General features: G+C 54.8%; 2 protein-coding genes across 14 annotated transcripts in view; both read left to right on the top strand.

Moving 5' to 3' along the window:
• SCMH1 (Scm polycomb group protein homolog 1) overlaps positions 1 to 4,771 on the top strand; it is a 145,173-nt gene extending 140,402 nt beyond the window's left edge. For all 13 annotated transcript variants that reach the window (XM_019737146.2, XM_074334515.1, XM_019737138.2 and 10 more), the window contains 2 exons: positions 2,434 to 2,576; positions 3,626 to 4,771. In XM_019737146.2, coding sequence (XP_019592705.1) covers positions 2,434 to 2,576; positions 3,626 to 3,751 — 269 coding nt within the window. In that variant the 3' untranslated portion in view covers positions 3,752 to 4,771. The remainder of the gene's footprint in view (positions 1 to 2,433; positions 2,577 to 3,625) is intronic.
• SLFNL1 (schlafen like 1) lies at positions 4,677 to 11,261 on the top strand. The gene is made up of 6 exons (XM_019737098.2): positions 4,677 to 4,695; positions 4,984 to 5,108; positions 7,340 to 7,771; positions 9,586 to 10,113; positions 10,366 to 10,515; positions 11,139 to 11,261. The coding sequence occupies exons 1-6, from the start codon at positions 4,677 to 4,679 to the stop codon at positions 11,259 to 11,261; spliced, it is 1,377 nt and encodes a 458-aa protein (XP_019592657.2).
• Positions 11,262 to 14,824: the final 3,563 nt, after the last annotated feature.

The raw sequence follows: 14,824 nt of genomic DNA, 5'->3' as shown, positions 1-14,824 counted from the left end.
AGCAAGGCAAGGTCCCTGTCCGAGGGCGGACATAGCCTGGTGGGGGAGACAGGAAATACACAAATAACTTACACGTGGTCATTCATTCACTGAACAAACATGTTTGACCATCTATGGCAGACCAGGCTCTCTTTTACATGTTGGGGACCGTAAAAGGAAAACCCTCTCCTGTGTCTCCCCGACGTACTCGCAATACTCTATTCAACACTACTTCTCTTCTGATGCCAGACTTGTGGGTTCTCTCCACACCACACAATTCTGCGACACCAGCTGGGTGCCCTACAATTGAGCTCAATTCTGACCCTATCTACCCTGAGATAGTCAGTCCCCAGGTTAAGGGCTCAGTCCCACAAGACTGCCGCTGCCTCTGCCCTTCAGATGCCAATCGAAAGTCCAGGTTGGTGCCTGTACTTCGGACCAACTGCTGTAAATTGGAGGTTCCCACCATCCCCTCCTCAGGTTCGATTAATTTGCTAGAGCGGCTCACAGAACTCAGGGAATCTGTTGACTTACTAGATTACTGATTTTTTGTAAAAGGATACAATTTAGGAACAGCCAGTCGGAAGAGGTGCATAGAGCAAGGTATGGGGTGAGGGATGTGGAGCTTCCAGGCCCTCTCTGGGCACAGCACCCTCCCAGCACTTCCACCTGTTCACCAGCTGGCAGCTCTCCAACCCCCACCCCATCCTTTTGGGTTTTCTCTGAGTCTTTGTTACACAGGCATCAGTGATTAAATCATTAGCCATTGGTGAGTGAACTCAATCTCTAGCCCCTCTCCCTTCCCAGGTGGTTGGGAGGTGGGACGGGAAGGTCTAACCCTCTAGTCACCTGGTTGGTTCCCCTGGCAACCAGCACCCATCTTTAGGAGCCTTCCAAAAGTCACTTCATTAACATACTCAGGTGTGGCTGAAAAGGGCTTGTTATGAATAACAAAATACACCTTTATTTCTCAGACCACTTGGGAAATTACAAGGACTTTTAAGAGTTCTGTGCCAGAAATGGGGATGAAGGCCAAATATTATGTTTCTTATTATAAATCGCAATTTCATAAGGACATAGCAAGAAACAAAATAGAAGACAATAATAAACATAAATGCATAAAATTATTTTATATAGTCATATGTGCTAGGAAAGAAGAAAACTAGAATAATTGGATTGAGAACGATTATGTGGGAAATTGAGTACTTTTACTAGGAGATCAGGGAAGTCCTCTCTGAGGAATCGATATTGGAGATGAGACCCAAATGTTGAGAAGGAATTGGGTACGCAAAGATCTGGAAAAAGAACATTCCGGACAGAGGAAATTTCAGGTCAAAGAATAAAAGCATAGCCTATTCAAGTAGCAGAAAGAAAGCTAGTGTGTCTGAAGCACGGTGAGTAAAAGATGGGGGAGGGGGCGGTGATGTGAGGTTAAAGGTAGAAAGGGCAGATGATGAAGTGAATACCTTTGAGACCTTGGTAAGGAGTTGAGATTTCATGTCATGTGTGATGGGAGGCCATTGCATTGAGCTTTTAGGGACTGACATGATCCAGTACTTTTAAAGGTTGCTTTGAGTGCTTTATAGGGAATAGATTATTAGGGGGAAGTGATGGGAGAAAGGGTGTAGAGGTTGAGCTGTAACCAAGAAATACATGAAACGCTTTGTGAAACCAATTATTTAAGTATTACACCAGAAGTTTCATAAAGGAGCTGGTCCTTGGAGCCAGCTCTTGCTTAACTACGTTGGAGTTTGCCGAAGGAACAAAGAAAGTGGAAGTAGAGCTGGGGCACCTTCCAGGCAGAGGGGATGAAACATGATTTGTGGCAGGTGATGATCACAGTTACAGGTCCCGAATCCCACAGGGGAAGTGGGAGGAACTGCATTTGAGCCAAGAGTGAGGTCAAAGCTCTAAGCAGAGCACGAAATTAGCACTGAGACTCCTGGTAGCCAAAGCAAAACTGTTTTCTGCCTCCGTGCATTAGGCTGTAGTGAGGTCACCTACTCTCCAGGCCTTGGAAGTGGCCCAGGGTATTATCCCTAGGCCCCCAGAATCGTGCTCTAATCTTGCCCAGTTCCCGAGGTCTCTCTAGAAATGGTCCCCAGAGCCAAGGCAAAAGCAGTCTCGCCCACCAGCCCCCCACTGAACCCGAGTAATCCCTTTACCTCATTGTTATCCCTAACTTGGGTCCAGGATGAATCACAGCCTCAATGTAAAATTTCTTCTGACCATTTTCAAAACCAGATCTACCCTTAAAGAAAAAAGATTTGATGTAAGAAGAGCCTCAGCCCCTCGGGCCCTTTGTGGAAAACCCTTCCCTTCCTCGGCTGCCTCTGGTGGGTTCCTCTGCCCTGGCCAGGCTGTGAGCCTCATCCACAGGTCCTTTCAGGATGTGCCAGGGAGAGTGGTGAGTAGTTACAAACCCCTAATGGCAGGTGCCCTTCTGTCCTGCAGGGTCAGACCGATACCTGGAAAGCCGGGATGCCTCTCGACCCAGTGGCCGGGACCCCTCCTCATGGACAGTCGAGGACGTGATGCAGTTTATTCGGGAAGCTGACCCTCAGCTTGGACCCCACGCCGACCTCTTTCGTAAACACGTAGGTGCCCCTGCCTGATATCTTCCATGTTCACTGGGAGCCTTGTTTCTGCAACTTGTAGACTCTTAAAGGGCATGGGCTAGATATTTGTTCCAGGTCCCTTGAAACTGAGCACAGGGGACTATACAAAGTTAGAGACAGAATCTTGGGTCTCAAACAGCCCTCATGGGCACTGAGTTCAGCTTACTCCTTCAGTGGAGGGTCTGATTCAGCCACTTTCCCCCTGAGCTGTACACTGAGGGCTCATTCTCGGAGACAGGCTCTCCTCTTTTCCTAGGAGCTAGTGCTCTCCCGTCTGCCTGCCTTGGCTGAGAACCAGGGGCCTCAGCCCCAGGTACAGACTCCCTTGCCAAGTGGCCCCCAACTCTCCACCCTCATCAGTCCCCCCATCCTCTCCTAGCCCCTCCACCATCTCTTCAAGTGCCATTGCCCTGCGGCAGGGACTGCTCTGCTCTCCCTGCAGTGACCATCCTCCTGACTTGGGGCTCAAAGCCATTTCCCCGTAGCCCCTGCTGCTTGGTGCTGCTCTGCCCTTTGGGCGCTCCGAACAGATGTGCTGCCTCTCACTGGTCATTTAAATCTCATGCCAGTGGGTTAGGTCAGGCCTGAAGGTGCCAGAGCTGCTCAGGAAGCGCCTCCATTGTGCCTAGCTCACTGCCACTCAGGAGGGTCCCTGCCACTCAGGAAGGACGGGGACTCACAGAATTACAGTGGAGGGTCATTATAAACGCAGGCTGTGAGAAATGACAAGTGCACTGACTGGAAGAGAGGGAATTGAGCAGGATTTCAGAGGTTTGGGAGCTGGGAAACTGCCTCAGGCAGCAGAGAGGGGCAGTTGGTACAAACGTTGGTGACGGTGACGAGCTTAGTGCAGTGGGTTCAGCAGATGTTATGGGGGAGGGATGGTTGGGGACAGAAGGTGCAGAGAGCAGGGCGGCCTGAGTGTCACAGCAGGCTCGCAGGACTCCGTGGCTGGCACTTCCCTGGGTGGCCTTTCCCTGGGAACCTGGGCAGCCAGACCAGCCTGAGACGCCTCCTCCCACCTGCAGGAGATCGATGGCAAGGCCCTGCTGCTGCTGCGCAGCGACGTGATGATGAAGTACATGGGGCTGAAGCTGGGGCCCGCGCTCAAGCTCTCCTACCACATAGACCGGCTGAAGCAGGGCAAGTTCTGAACAGGGAGACGCAGCCTGGACAGCGGAGGGCGGAGCCGGCAGGGTGGCCCCTTCTCCCAAGGACGACCATCAGCCCACTCCCGGGCGCCTCATGGGGTTCAGGGCTGCCCAGGACTCCAGGAGGCTGTGCGGAACCACCCCTGCTGCCCCCTCTGGTCATGATACCTCCTTCCATGAAGGACTAAGGAGGGGAGAGTGTGGGGCCCCGGCTTGCGCTGCTCTTCCCCTCAGCCCTGCCTCGGCTCTGAGGTCCCCTGTATTTATTTCCCACGTCTGGCTGGCCTCTCACCAGGAGTTTAGACTGAACGCCTTCCAAGTGATGGAGGAAGGGGCCGACCCTGGAGGACTCAGAAGATGGGGCCCTGAATTGACACTCATGCCCAGTCCCCTCACCACCTGCTGGGCCTGCTGTGGCACCCATTGCCCCACAGCTTCTGCCTCCTCACAGAATCCCCAGACTCCACACTCATGGTGCAGACCTCTACCTTTTTTAAAAAGAGATCTTTTCTTACTGTTAATTTATTGTTTCTGGCACCTGGGCAAGCCCTCCAGTTCCCACTCCTCTCACTCCAGACATGGGGTTTCGGGAGGAGAGAGACCGCCCTGCCCCGGCCCCAGAGAGGCGTGGTCCCTTTACAGGGGACATACCCCAGGACACTTTCCCTTTGGGATGGACAGACCCAGAAAGCCTTGACCACACACCCCACGTGGGGAGGAGAGGGTCCCTGTCACCTTGCCCTCTCCCCCTCTACTGGGCCCTTTGCAGTCCCCTGCCCCACACTGCCCCCTCCACAGCTCCTTGCCCTGGCCAGAACTGCTGCAGAAGAAGGTTGGACCCAGTGATTTTAGGCCAAGAAAGCCCAACGGTGGGTGGGAGGGAAGGGTCTCCAGGCTGGAGTCGGGCTGCACCCACTGCACTGTCCGCATGCTTCCTTTGCAAGCAGGTCAGCAGCACAGCTGCCCTGCTGCCATCTGGACTTATTTTATGTTGATTTGTTTATAAATAAAAAACAATATAGATGCCAGTGTCTTTTTAATCAGTCAACAGCCAAATCACTGTGCCTCCAATGGGCAGGTCAGCCCCTCCTCTTGGTCTTATTTTCCTCATACGGCAAATGAGGAGCTCAAACAAGATGATCCTTAAAGGTTCTAATTGCAGCAATCCCACCGTGGCCCCAGCATTGCTCAGCCCCCCCAGGAACACACTGCGGGGGTCCATTCTTTGCCCTTAGAGGGCTTTGCTCCGGTGCAGCTAGGCAGCAGTGAGCACAGCAGCTACACGGGCCTGAACGGGAAGAACAATGTTCGGGGTCAGCAGCTCCCAGGAGCCTCCATGGCTGGGTTCATCCTCATCCTCGTGGGCTGAGAAAAGATGCAGCACAGCCTGGCCGGGGGCCAGGTCCTCTTGTCCAGGGCCACACAGCCCTGTTTTTCATGGGGCCTTAGATTAAGGTGTAGGGGGCAGCAACATGGTGCCCTATAACCTGATAGTAACACTTTTATATCACTTACTGTGTGCCCCACAAACAGTGATCTTATTCAATCTTCACAACAAACCCATTTCACAGATGAGGAAAGTTAAGCTGCGATCACATAGCCAGGAAGGAAGTGCCAAAGTAGGCATTTTGACTTACAGGGCCAAGGCTGAGGTTCCAGCCAGTCCAGCTATTTCCTGTGACGCTTTGGGTCAGTCATTTCATCTCTTTGGGTCCATCTGGCTCTGAGGGGTTTGAATGAGCAGACTTCTGAGGGCCCTGCTCGCTCTCACCAGTGAGTAGTTCTGACATCATGATTAACTTAGAATGTCTGTTCCATTTGGCCACCGTGAGGTTCTAACCGTGGTCTCCATCAGGCCCCGGTTTTCCAGACTCCTGGACACTGGGGTCTTGTAGGCTGTGCTGTTCATTCAGGGTACACCCAAAAAGGGCCTTGACCTATTTTTCAGGGCTCTTCTGGACAGCAGCCTTTGTCTCTGGCATAGAGAAGGGCCTGGTGTCAGAGAAAGCCCCAGAACCACCTGTGTGCATTCTGCTCAATCCTGGCAGTAGCTGGGCCCTATCAGTCCTCAGTGGAGTTTGGGGTTGGTGATGAGGGGGGAGATTTGTAGCACCAGGAACCTGCCTGGGCAGCAGGGCCTAGAGAGACATTACAGAGGAAGGAGGTACATCTTCAGCCCCTGCGTTCTGGGTGCTGCCCAGAGGGAGCCCCAGGGCCAAGCTGTATGGATCTGTTTATAGTGGGGGTAGGGACACGGGGGAGACCTCCTGACTGACTTCCCAACCTTCCTGCCTGAGTTCCTGAGGCTGGCTGAGAAGGCATTGTTGACTCCATGAGATCACAGAGGTGGTTGTACAGGCCCCTCCCACTTGCTACAGCCCTGGTTCTCCCTGCCCGCCCATGCCAAGCCCCCAAGTGCCCTTGGGAGCTGCTGGCCAGGGGTCAGGGGGCTGTGGGAGCTCAGCGCTGGCACCTCTCACCCCCCCCCCCCAGGAACCATCAGGACATGAGGGTCATAGGCCTCCCTTTTCCTCCTATTCCTGTTTGCCCTGAATGCCCCCACCCCAGCCGAAGTGGCCCCCAAGCCCTGACTGCCTCAAGGATCCAATCTGAAAAGATGCAGGCTGGTGGTACCTGCCACACTGACCGGAGGCTGGCTGTGGGGGGGTAAGTGGAGGGCTGGTGTGTTTGTACAGCTCAGGAGAGAGGCCCCTGGCCTGGTGGGAGGTGGAGTGGGGGTACGCAGGGCCCCAGCCTTGCTCCTCGTCCTGCCCCTCTTCACTTCTCTCTGGACCAAAAACAGAGGACTCAGTCTAGACTACGAGTTCTTAAGAAAGAAACTCCACGAACCATATATATATATATATATATATATATATATATATATATTTATATTTATATTTATATTTATATTTATATTTATATTTATATATTTATATGCCATTTTTCTGGCAAAGCATAAGAACCTTTGCTCAAAACCCTCTGACACAAGCCTGACTATTTCAGAGCATCTGCTGGGCTCACTCCAGGCTCAGACCAGGCAAGCAAAAGCAGCAGTGGGGCCACAGCTGCTTCTGGGTTAAAATCTGTTCTCCAAAGGCCCTTGAAGAGATTTCTCTGGTGCCTGGAGGCAGCAGTTATCTCTGGTGGGCAGGAAATCCTGACTGTACCTAGGAGGCCCCAAGCCTGTGGACAGGGGAGGAAGACAGGACCCCTGGGCCAATGGAAGGACACGGGGGGCTCTCAGCGACCTGAGTCCTGGTCCCTTCTGTCCCTCCTTGGGCATATCCCCTCAGTCTGCCCTTCTGTGGAATGGAAGGGCAGGCTCACTGCTCTTCTCTCTGGCTCAGCCCTGTCTAACTTTCCTTTTCCTGTCCTATGCCCAGGGTGGGTGGCAGGCCCCTTCCTACCAGCCCTCTGCCCTTTCTCTCTCTGGCTCTGCCCAGCCCCTGCCAATCTGAACCTCCCAGGAGCCTTGGAACCCCTTGAGTCCCCCGGGAGGCTCTGGGGGCCAAGCTGAGAGCCCAGGGCCCTGGGAGGAGCAGCCAGCGCTAAGGAATCGCAGAAGCCCTTCTGAGGTCGCTGTGCCAGAGACCCCCAGGAAGAGCTCAGCACTCACAGGTGCAGGAGCCCCCCATGGAGCCCCCAGGCAAGCAGCCCCCACAGGAGCTCCCTGCAGAACAGTCCCTGCCTGAGGAATCGGGCCTCGAGGTGGCTCCCAACAAGCACATGCTCTACGTGGGCCACCTGAACCCCCAGTTCTCAGCGCCAGTGCTGTCCTGCCTGCTGCGAGACACCCTGGAGTGGCTGGAGCTGCCAGTGGCGCGGGAGCACATTGAGGTGGTGAGGCGGCCCCGGCAGGCCTATGCGCTGGTGCAGGTGGCCGCTCACAGGGATGCCCTGGCCTCCCTCCCCTGGCGCCTGCAAACAGCCTTGCAAGAGCACCAGGTCCTCAAGGAGCTGGTGGCCCATGGGAAGCAGCTGGTGTTGGGTGAGGACCGGGGCCCCACAAGTCACAGAGCGGTAAGTGGGGGGTTTGCCCACAGCCACTGGGCCTGCAAGCCCCTGAGCCTACTCCAGGGGAGAGGCCGGTACTGGGTGGTGGTAGAGGGGTGTCTCTGAGAAACGGGACAAATCTGCAAACTTGGAGGCTGCTACCCAAATGATTGTGGCCTGAAGCTGGCACTGCCAACTTACACCCAGAGGGACAATACCCTTACAGTTTGCTCCAGCCTGGAAGCACGTGAAGAAAGGCCAATGTGTGGGACTCCTCCCTGGGTCCTTCTGCAGCTAGGCCTCTGGGTCTGAGCCAGCCCAAGCCTGAGGTCACACAGGGGTCCGGATTTTCTCCTTGGCCCACTTCCTTCATTCAGTTGACAAATACCAACACCTGCTCTGTGCCAGATAGCAAAGCAGGGAGCCAAGGCTCGGCCCTGCTCTCAAGGAGCCCTCCGTCTATGAGCAGAGCCAGACACGGCCAATGACAGAGCTACACGGTGGCCTCCTACAGCTGTGGGAGGACACAGGAAGGTCTTCACTGCTGGGGACAAATTAGCAGGGGAAGTGAAATCCAGGCTGGCACTTACGAATGGGACAGGCATTCTAGGCAGAGACATGGCTTGTACAGAGAAACAGAGTACAGAGGCGGAATGTATCCTATGCAGAAGGGCAGGCAGTTTGGTGTCCATGGAGCTCAGGCTGAAGGCTGCAGGAAGAACTAAGGGAGAAAGCTGGGCCGTAGGACAGAGGCCAGGCCACCACGGGTGGTGAGACCAAGGCAGAGTGGGACTGAAAGGGTGGCTTCTGTGGGGGACCGGGGGGGGCACAGTCAGGTCACTGAGGCTGCACAGGTCACTCCATGAGACAAGTGATCCTTGGTATCTGTTTATGGGGGAGGGTGGGAGGAGAGAGGCGTGCAAACTCCATGGTGTTTAAATTGGTACAGAACTGAACAGCTCTGTGACTTACATTTCAAGGCCTGTGAGCCTGATTCGTATTTGTATGACAGTTTCTCACATCTCTGATAAATCTGTCTCCTCTGGGAGCTGCAGGGCTGGTAGAACATGCCCCTTATCACCATGCCCCAGCCCACACTGAGCTCCCAGCCCTGGAAGCCGCTGCCAGAGCCTGGAAGGCAGCACAGAACCCAGTAAGGGAGGAGTGATAATCTGACTCGCATCTAGGGTCAGTAAAGAGGATGATGGAATGCGGAGAGCCTAGAGGTAGAGAGTCAGTGAGGGGCGGACCAATGAGGCCCAGACCAAGAAAGTGGCCAGAGCCCCCAAAGAGGGCAGAAACCATGGGAGGGGACTCAGGAGAGCTCGAGGAAAGTTGAGATTCAGAACTGGCCAGTGGTCCAAACAGTGATCAGCAAAGGTTTCAGGGAGATCGGGAAAGGGGTGGGGTCTCAGGGAGCCCCTCTCAGTTCAGAGACCTGAAGCTCTGTCATCGGGATCTCAGGGCACTGCGGTAGCTCCTGAAATGATCCAGTCCTGGGCCTCAGAGGCCTAGCCACAACCCAAGTGGGAAAAGATTGTCCCACAGGTGTCCCAGCTCCCCGCTCAGGGAAGTAGAACTCGTCTAACCTGAGGTGCATCTCACAGCCCACCTGGGAAGAGGGCAGCTCAGCCTGAAAGGAACAGTGGCTGGTTCAAATGCTTGACTCAGTTGTTTCCTGCATTGGCTGCAGGATGTCAGACAGAATTAGACCCCTCCGCCTGGGCAGGGACAAGAGGTTGCCTCAGTGGGCTGGGCCCCAGGGGGCTGGAGGTGGGGGTGCTGGTAGCCTGACCCTCTCACTGTCCTGGTCGTGGCTCCCGATTCTTGTTCTACACCAGCAGGAGGAGGGAAATGGCCCCAGCTCCGGCCCCAGCTCGGGCCCCAGCCCCGGCCCCAGCCCCAGCGGCAGCCCTAGCCCCGGCCTCCCACCAGTCAACACCCCGCCTGCCTGGGCCCTAGGGCAGCCTGGCTCCCGGCACCCACCCACTGGCACGCGCTCGGACAGCGCCATCGTGCACCAGGAGATCCGGGGCCAGGAGCGGCTCTTCCAGGGCGCCTTCCTCGGCAGCGAGACGCGCAACCTGGAGTTCAAGCGGGGCGGCGGCGAGTACCTGAGCCTGACCTTCAAGCACCACGTGCGGCGCTACGTGTGCGCCTTCCTCAACAGCGAGGGCGGCAGTCTGTTCGTGGGCGTCGAGGACAGCGGGCTGGTGCAGGGCATCCGCTGTGGCCACCGCGACGAGGACCGCGTGCGCCTCCTGGTGGACTCCATCCTGCAGGGCTTCAGGCCCCAGGTCTTCCCCGATGCCTACACGCTCACCTTCATCCCGGTGGTCAGCACCTCCGCCCCAAACACGCCCCTCAAGGTGAGCTGCGGAACAGGAAGTCCTCTGGGGCTGTTTTGTCATTCGCCATGTCATCACTCTACATCTACTCTGTGCAGTGCTGGGCGGGGCGGGCGACTGAAACGGGTGACTGGAGAAAACGATGGAAACAGCCCTGCTCTAGCGCCACCAGGCTCCCCCAGGAGACTGAGCCAGGAGGAGCAAGCAAGGCGAGATGTGGGCTGCAAACAGTCCGGTGCAGCGTCTGCCACAGCTGCTATTGCCTTTACCCAGGTGATCCGCCTGAGCGTGCACGCCCCCAAGGCCCAGGCCCAGGCGCTGCCGCAACTCTATGAGACAGACCAGGGGGAGGTGTTCCTGCGGCGGGACGGGAGCATCCAGGGCCCACTGGCCATCCACGCCATCCAGGAGTGGTGCACACAGGTAAGCAGCCAAGAATGGGTGGGTGCGATGGGGGTGCCAAGCTGGCGCTGGACCCCTTCACCACTCACTGAACAGTTCTGGGCAAGCCCTCAGGTTCCCTTGGTGGTCCAATGCCCCTAGTGTACGGAAACGACCCCACTACCTCCCGTATTCCACTGTTGCATGGCCGGGAGCCAGGAGAGTAGAATATTGAGACCTTTTGAGATAACCCCAAGGACTGTATACTGCATTTTGAGGGGAGGCCTTCACAGTAGGAGATGACAGTAAGTGCTGGAGGGAAGCCATCAGGTGGCAGAAAAGCAGAGGGCAGGGGCTAGAGAGGGAAGGACACAGCAGTGGGGCAGTGCGTGGGGGCGGCTGCCACCTGAGCCCGCCCCTAGTCCTCAAGGAGGCTGCAGAGGATGGGTCATCCTCAGGTCAGGCAGCTTCCCTCAGGACCCCGGGGTGACTGCAGCCAGGAAACCTGGCACCTCCACATAGCAGTGCCAGTACAGTGGCCTCGAGCAGCACCCCGCCCCAGGCTCTCTGGGCCTTGCCTGCCTCCATCCGTTCACTCTCAGTAGAGGGTGCACGGGCCTGAGGCAATCTCAGCTTAGATACCCGTTTCTACAATGACCCCTCAGAAGTGGACAGCGGAGCTGAGCAAGCTGGAGGAGAAGGTGAAGGTGTTGACGGTGGAGAAGGAGCAGCTCCAGCAGCAGCTCCAGCAGCGTGGGCCCGTCTCCTGCACCTGCTGCGTCCTGTGAGGGCCCCAGTGGGCAAGCGAGGGCAGGAAGGGGGAAGCCAGCGCCCTTCTGGGAGACACGGGGATTTCCTATTTGAGCCAAAGTCCTCCCAATAAAACTGCTCAGAGACGGCGGGAGCACCATGCTTCCTCACTCCTTCAGCAACAGCAAGGACCCTTCCCTGCAGAAAGAACGTATAAAAACGTGGCTAGAGCTATCCTAGGGCTGAGCTGGAGGGGACTGTCCCTCTCCCTAAAATGCTCATTTTGCCCAGCTGGGGTCCACAACTCCAGTTGGCTGGACAGCGCCAGAAAGGAATTTGTCATCTTGGAAAAGGCCCTCAGCAGATGGCAAGGCACATTCAGTGACTGGTTACAGAGCTAACAGGCTACCCTGCAGCCCGCACCTCTGGCTTGCTGGAACTTGTGATGATCATAGCTCTTTAATAAATTACATGGTCCTGGGGCAGGAAAGGTTATTTGTAGGACACTTGGCCAGCCAGTTGGATGCAGCTGGGTCATGAATCCCATGCCCAGCACCCCTCTGTCCAGGAAGCAGAGCCAGCCCTGGGCTCCCAGTACAGAGCTGACGGGGAAGGAGCCCAGACGGTCGGGCTCCAGTCCAGTGCTGCCTTAAAGACTGGGCACCTTGGGGCAAAGTGCCGTCCCTCTATGCTTCAGTTTCTTCATCTGTAACATACAGGTGTGATCAAACAATATGGTGAATGGTTAATTTTTTTTAAATGTATTACAGCAAAAACACATTGCCATTAATCCCCCTCAAAATACTCCCCCTCGCTTTGGACACACTTATCCCATCATTCTTACCACTTTCTGAAGCAGTTCTGGAAATCCTCTTTCGTGTCTTTAGTTGCGCTGTTGTGGCTGCCTCGATGTCCTGAATCATTTTGACCTTGAGGAGAGCCAGAAGTTGCACGGTGCCAGATCTGGTGAATAAGGTGGATGAGGACACACTGTAATGTTTTCATTGGACAGAAATTGCCGTATACCAGAAGCGATGTGTGACACGGACTGTTGTTATGATGAGGATGATTGACAGCACACTTTAAAACACACCTTCTCTCAACTGTAGCTCACACCCAACTGACTGCACCGAACAAGTTGAAACTTGCCACACTGTTACTAAGGTTCCATGCACTGCTTCCTGTATTGAAGATCCCTGCCTTTCCATTGGACGGCACTGGGCAGCAGCATTCACCATATTTTGTGATCACAATGGAAAGGCTCTGTGACACACATCGCTTCTGGTACGGCAATTTCTGTCAAATAAAAACATTCCGATGTGTCCTCATCCACCTTATTCACCGGATCTTGCACCGTGCGACTTCTGGCTCTTTCCCAAAGTCAAAATGACCTTAAAAGGTAAACGTTTTGAATCAATTCAGGACATCGAGGCAGCCATGACAGCGCAACTAAGGACATTGGGAAAGAGGACTTCCAGAACTGCTTCAGAAAGTGGCAAGAATGATGTAATAAGTGTGTTTGAAGCAAGGGGGAGTATTTTGAGGGGGATTAATGGCAATGTGTCTTTTACTGTACTACGTTTTTTAAACATTCACCATAGTTTTTGATGACACCTCGTAGTGACAATGTACTTTGTCATCATCAGGCTGGTACCATGTCTCTCCAGCACACACACCTGTGCCTGCACAGAAAGGGTCTGACTTCCATTCCAAGCACGTCCACCCCGTGGAGAGGAAGTCCTGCTCATTCACTTCCCCCACCATCTCCACCAGCAGAGCCAGATTCTATAAAACCAGTGTCTGATCAGACCAGGCCTGGACTCAAAGCCCTTCAAGGGCTCCCCATTTTATCACGAGCAAAACCCAAACTGTGGTCTGCACAGTTCTCTGACCCGACCCATCTGCCTTTAACTCCTCCTCCTGCTCTTTGCCCACACATTCCAGCTACACTGACCAACCTGTTTCATGAGCACACTTGCCTCAGGGCCTTTGCACTGGCTGCTTCCCCTGCTTGGAATGTCCCTTCCCCAGACAGCTGTTTGACTCCTATTTTCTTTTCTCTCCACCTTCAAGAAATGTCCTCCTCACCCTATTTTAAATTACATCCCCCTCCCCAGCACCGCATTCCTCCCTTTCCTGCTTCCATGCTAGATGCTAGCCCAGGCATCACAAGCCTCAGAAATGCTTATTGGGAAATAGCCGGTTTCTACAAAGGCAAGGTAAAGTCATGTCGTAACTGAGCTGCTACAATCTGCTAAGAGCCTGCCCGGGTTGAAGTGGACACCAGAGAAACCTGCCAGGTCTCCTCCCCAAGAAGCCTGAGTACTGGTCAGTCAATACTGGGCATGGAGGCCACCCTCCTGTGCAGTCTGGACTTCAGCCCTTATTCCTGGCACGGTCTCATCTGCCACAGCTGGGGTGGCAGGGCTGCTTGGCTTTGCAAGCCCTGGAAAGGCATTTGAGGTCCCTTTTCTAGAAAGGTTAAACAAGTAGCCAGCACTTAACATCTGGTCATTTGAGGCACTCGTAAAGGCAGGGGCGGGAACATCTAAGCACCACGAGCCTTTTGCAAACCACCCCACCCCCAGCCAAGTCCTCACTGCTACAAGGGGCACTGCTGTCACCAACGGAGGCAGGGGCGTGTCAGAGTCCTCAGTTTACAGAATGACTTTTATAAACACAATTGGAAACTGTCTAATGGGACCGCCAGGTAGGAAAAGAGGTAAGGATCCACCCAATTAGCCACATTAAAAGTACCAAGATGGGTATGAAGACCTCTGTAAATGAGGACATTTTATTTTGGTCCATGAGAAACGGAGACAGAGGCGGCTGGGTTGCTCTTGGTCAGGAGGCGGGAACACCAGCGTCTGGCCTCAGTGGGGGTGGTAGCGTTGGACTAATAAGTAAAAGGATAAAAGGGAGCCCACTTCTTTTCTGGATCTCTCGATGGAGGAGCTGGGCCAAATGGTGAGAAAGAAACATTTTCTCCCCAATCCTCAATTCCTCAACATCAATGAGTAAAGGTTGTGACCACTGACAAGCAACCCAGCCTGAGCCCTGAGCCCTTGCCTCACACTTGCAGAGGACACAGTTCCTGAGGAGGCATGCGCTCCGCAGCCAGGGGGTGAGTGGGTGCCAATGTCACCATGCCACAAGGAGCACAGATTCAATATCGCTAAGTTCATTTTGGAGGAAAAACCACTCAGGCCCATGACTTGGACACAGGAGGCTGGGGGAGCAGAGGATATGCAGGGGACAAAGTGGTCCTGCTGTTCCCTGGCCACGTGTGAGGGGCCCAGGGCCCTGCCTGGCAGAGGGGCTGGGAAGGCCCTCCTTCATAAATAACATGTCCACTCCCCCCCCTCCTTTTTTCCCCCCTTTCTTCCGCCTCCCCCGCCTCCGGTTCAAACCATTGTTTCTCAGTCTAGTTGTGTAGGACACAGCTAGCCCAGCTCCAGGGAGAGCTGTTGTTCACAATCTTAGCTGTAGAGGGTGCGGCTCACTGGCCCATGTGGGAATCGAACAGCGACCTCAGCATTAGGAGCACAGCGCTCCAACCACCTGAGCCACCGGGCCGGCCCCACTCCCCCCCTTTCTTAAG

This window comes from Rhinolophus sinicus, linkage group LG06 (assembly GCF_036562045.2).
Source record: "Rhinolophus sinicus isolate RSC01 linkage group LG06, ASM3656204v1, whole genome shotgun sequence".
In the NCBI taxonomy this organism is placed as follows: Eukaryota; Metazoa; Chordata; class Mammalia; order Chiroptera; family Rhinolophidae; genus Rhinolophus; species Rhinolophus sinicus.
This window is presented reverse-complemented; position numbering and strand designations above follow the sequence as displayed.

Coding starts and splice junctions, on each gene's coding strand:
- SLFNL1 (XM_019737098.2), top strand. Junction 7,772..9,585: donor GCCCCACAAGTCACAGAGCG/GTAAGTGGGGGG, acceptor GTTCTACACCAG/CAGGAGGAGGGAAATGGCCC. Junction 10,516..11,138: donor TCCAGGAGTGGTGCACACAG/GTAAGCAGCCAA, acceptor ATGACCCCTCAG/AAGTGGACAGCGGAGCTGAG.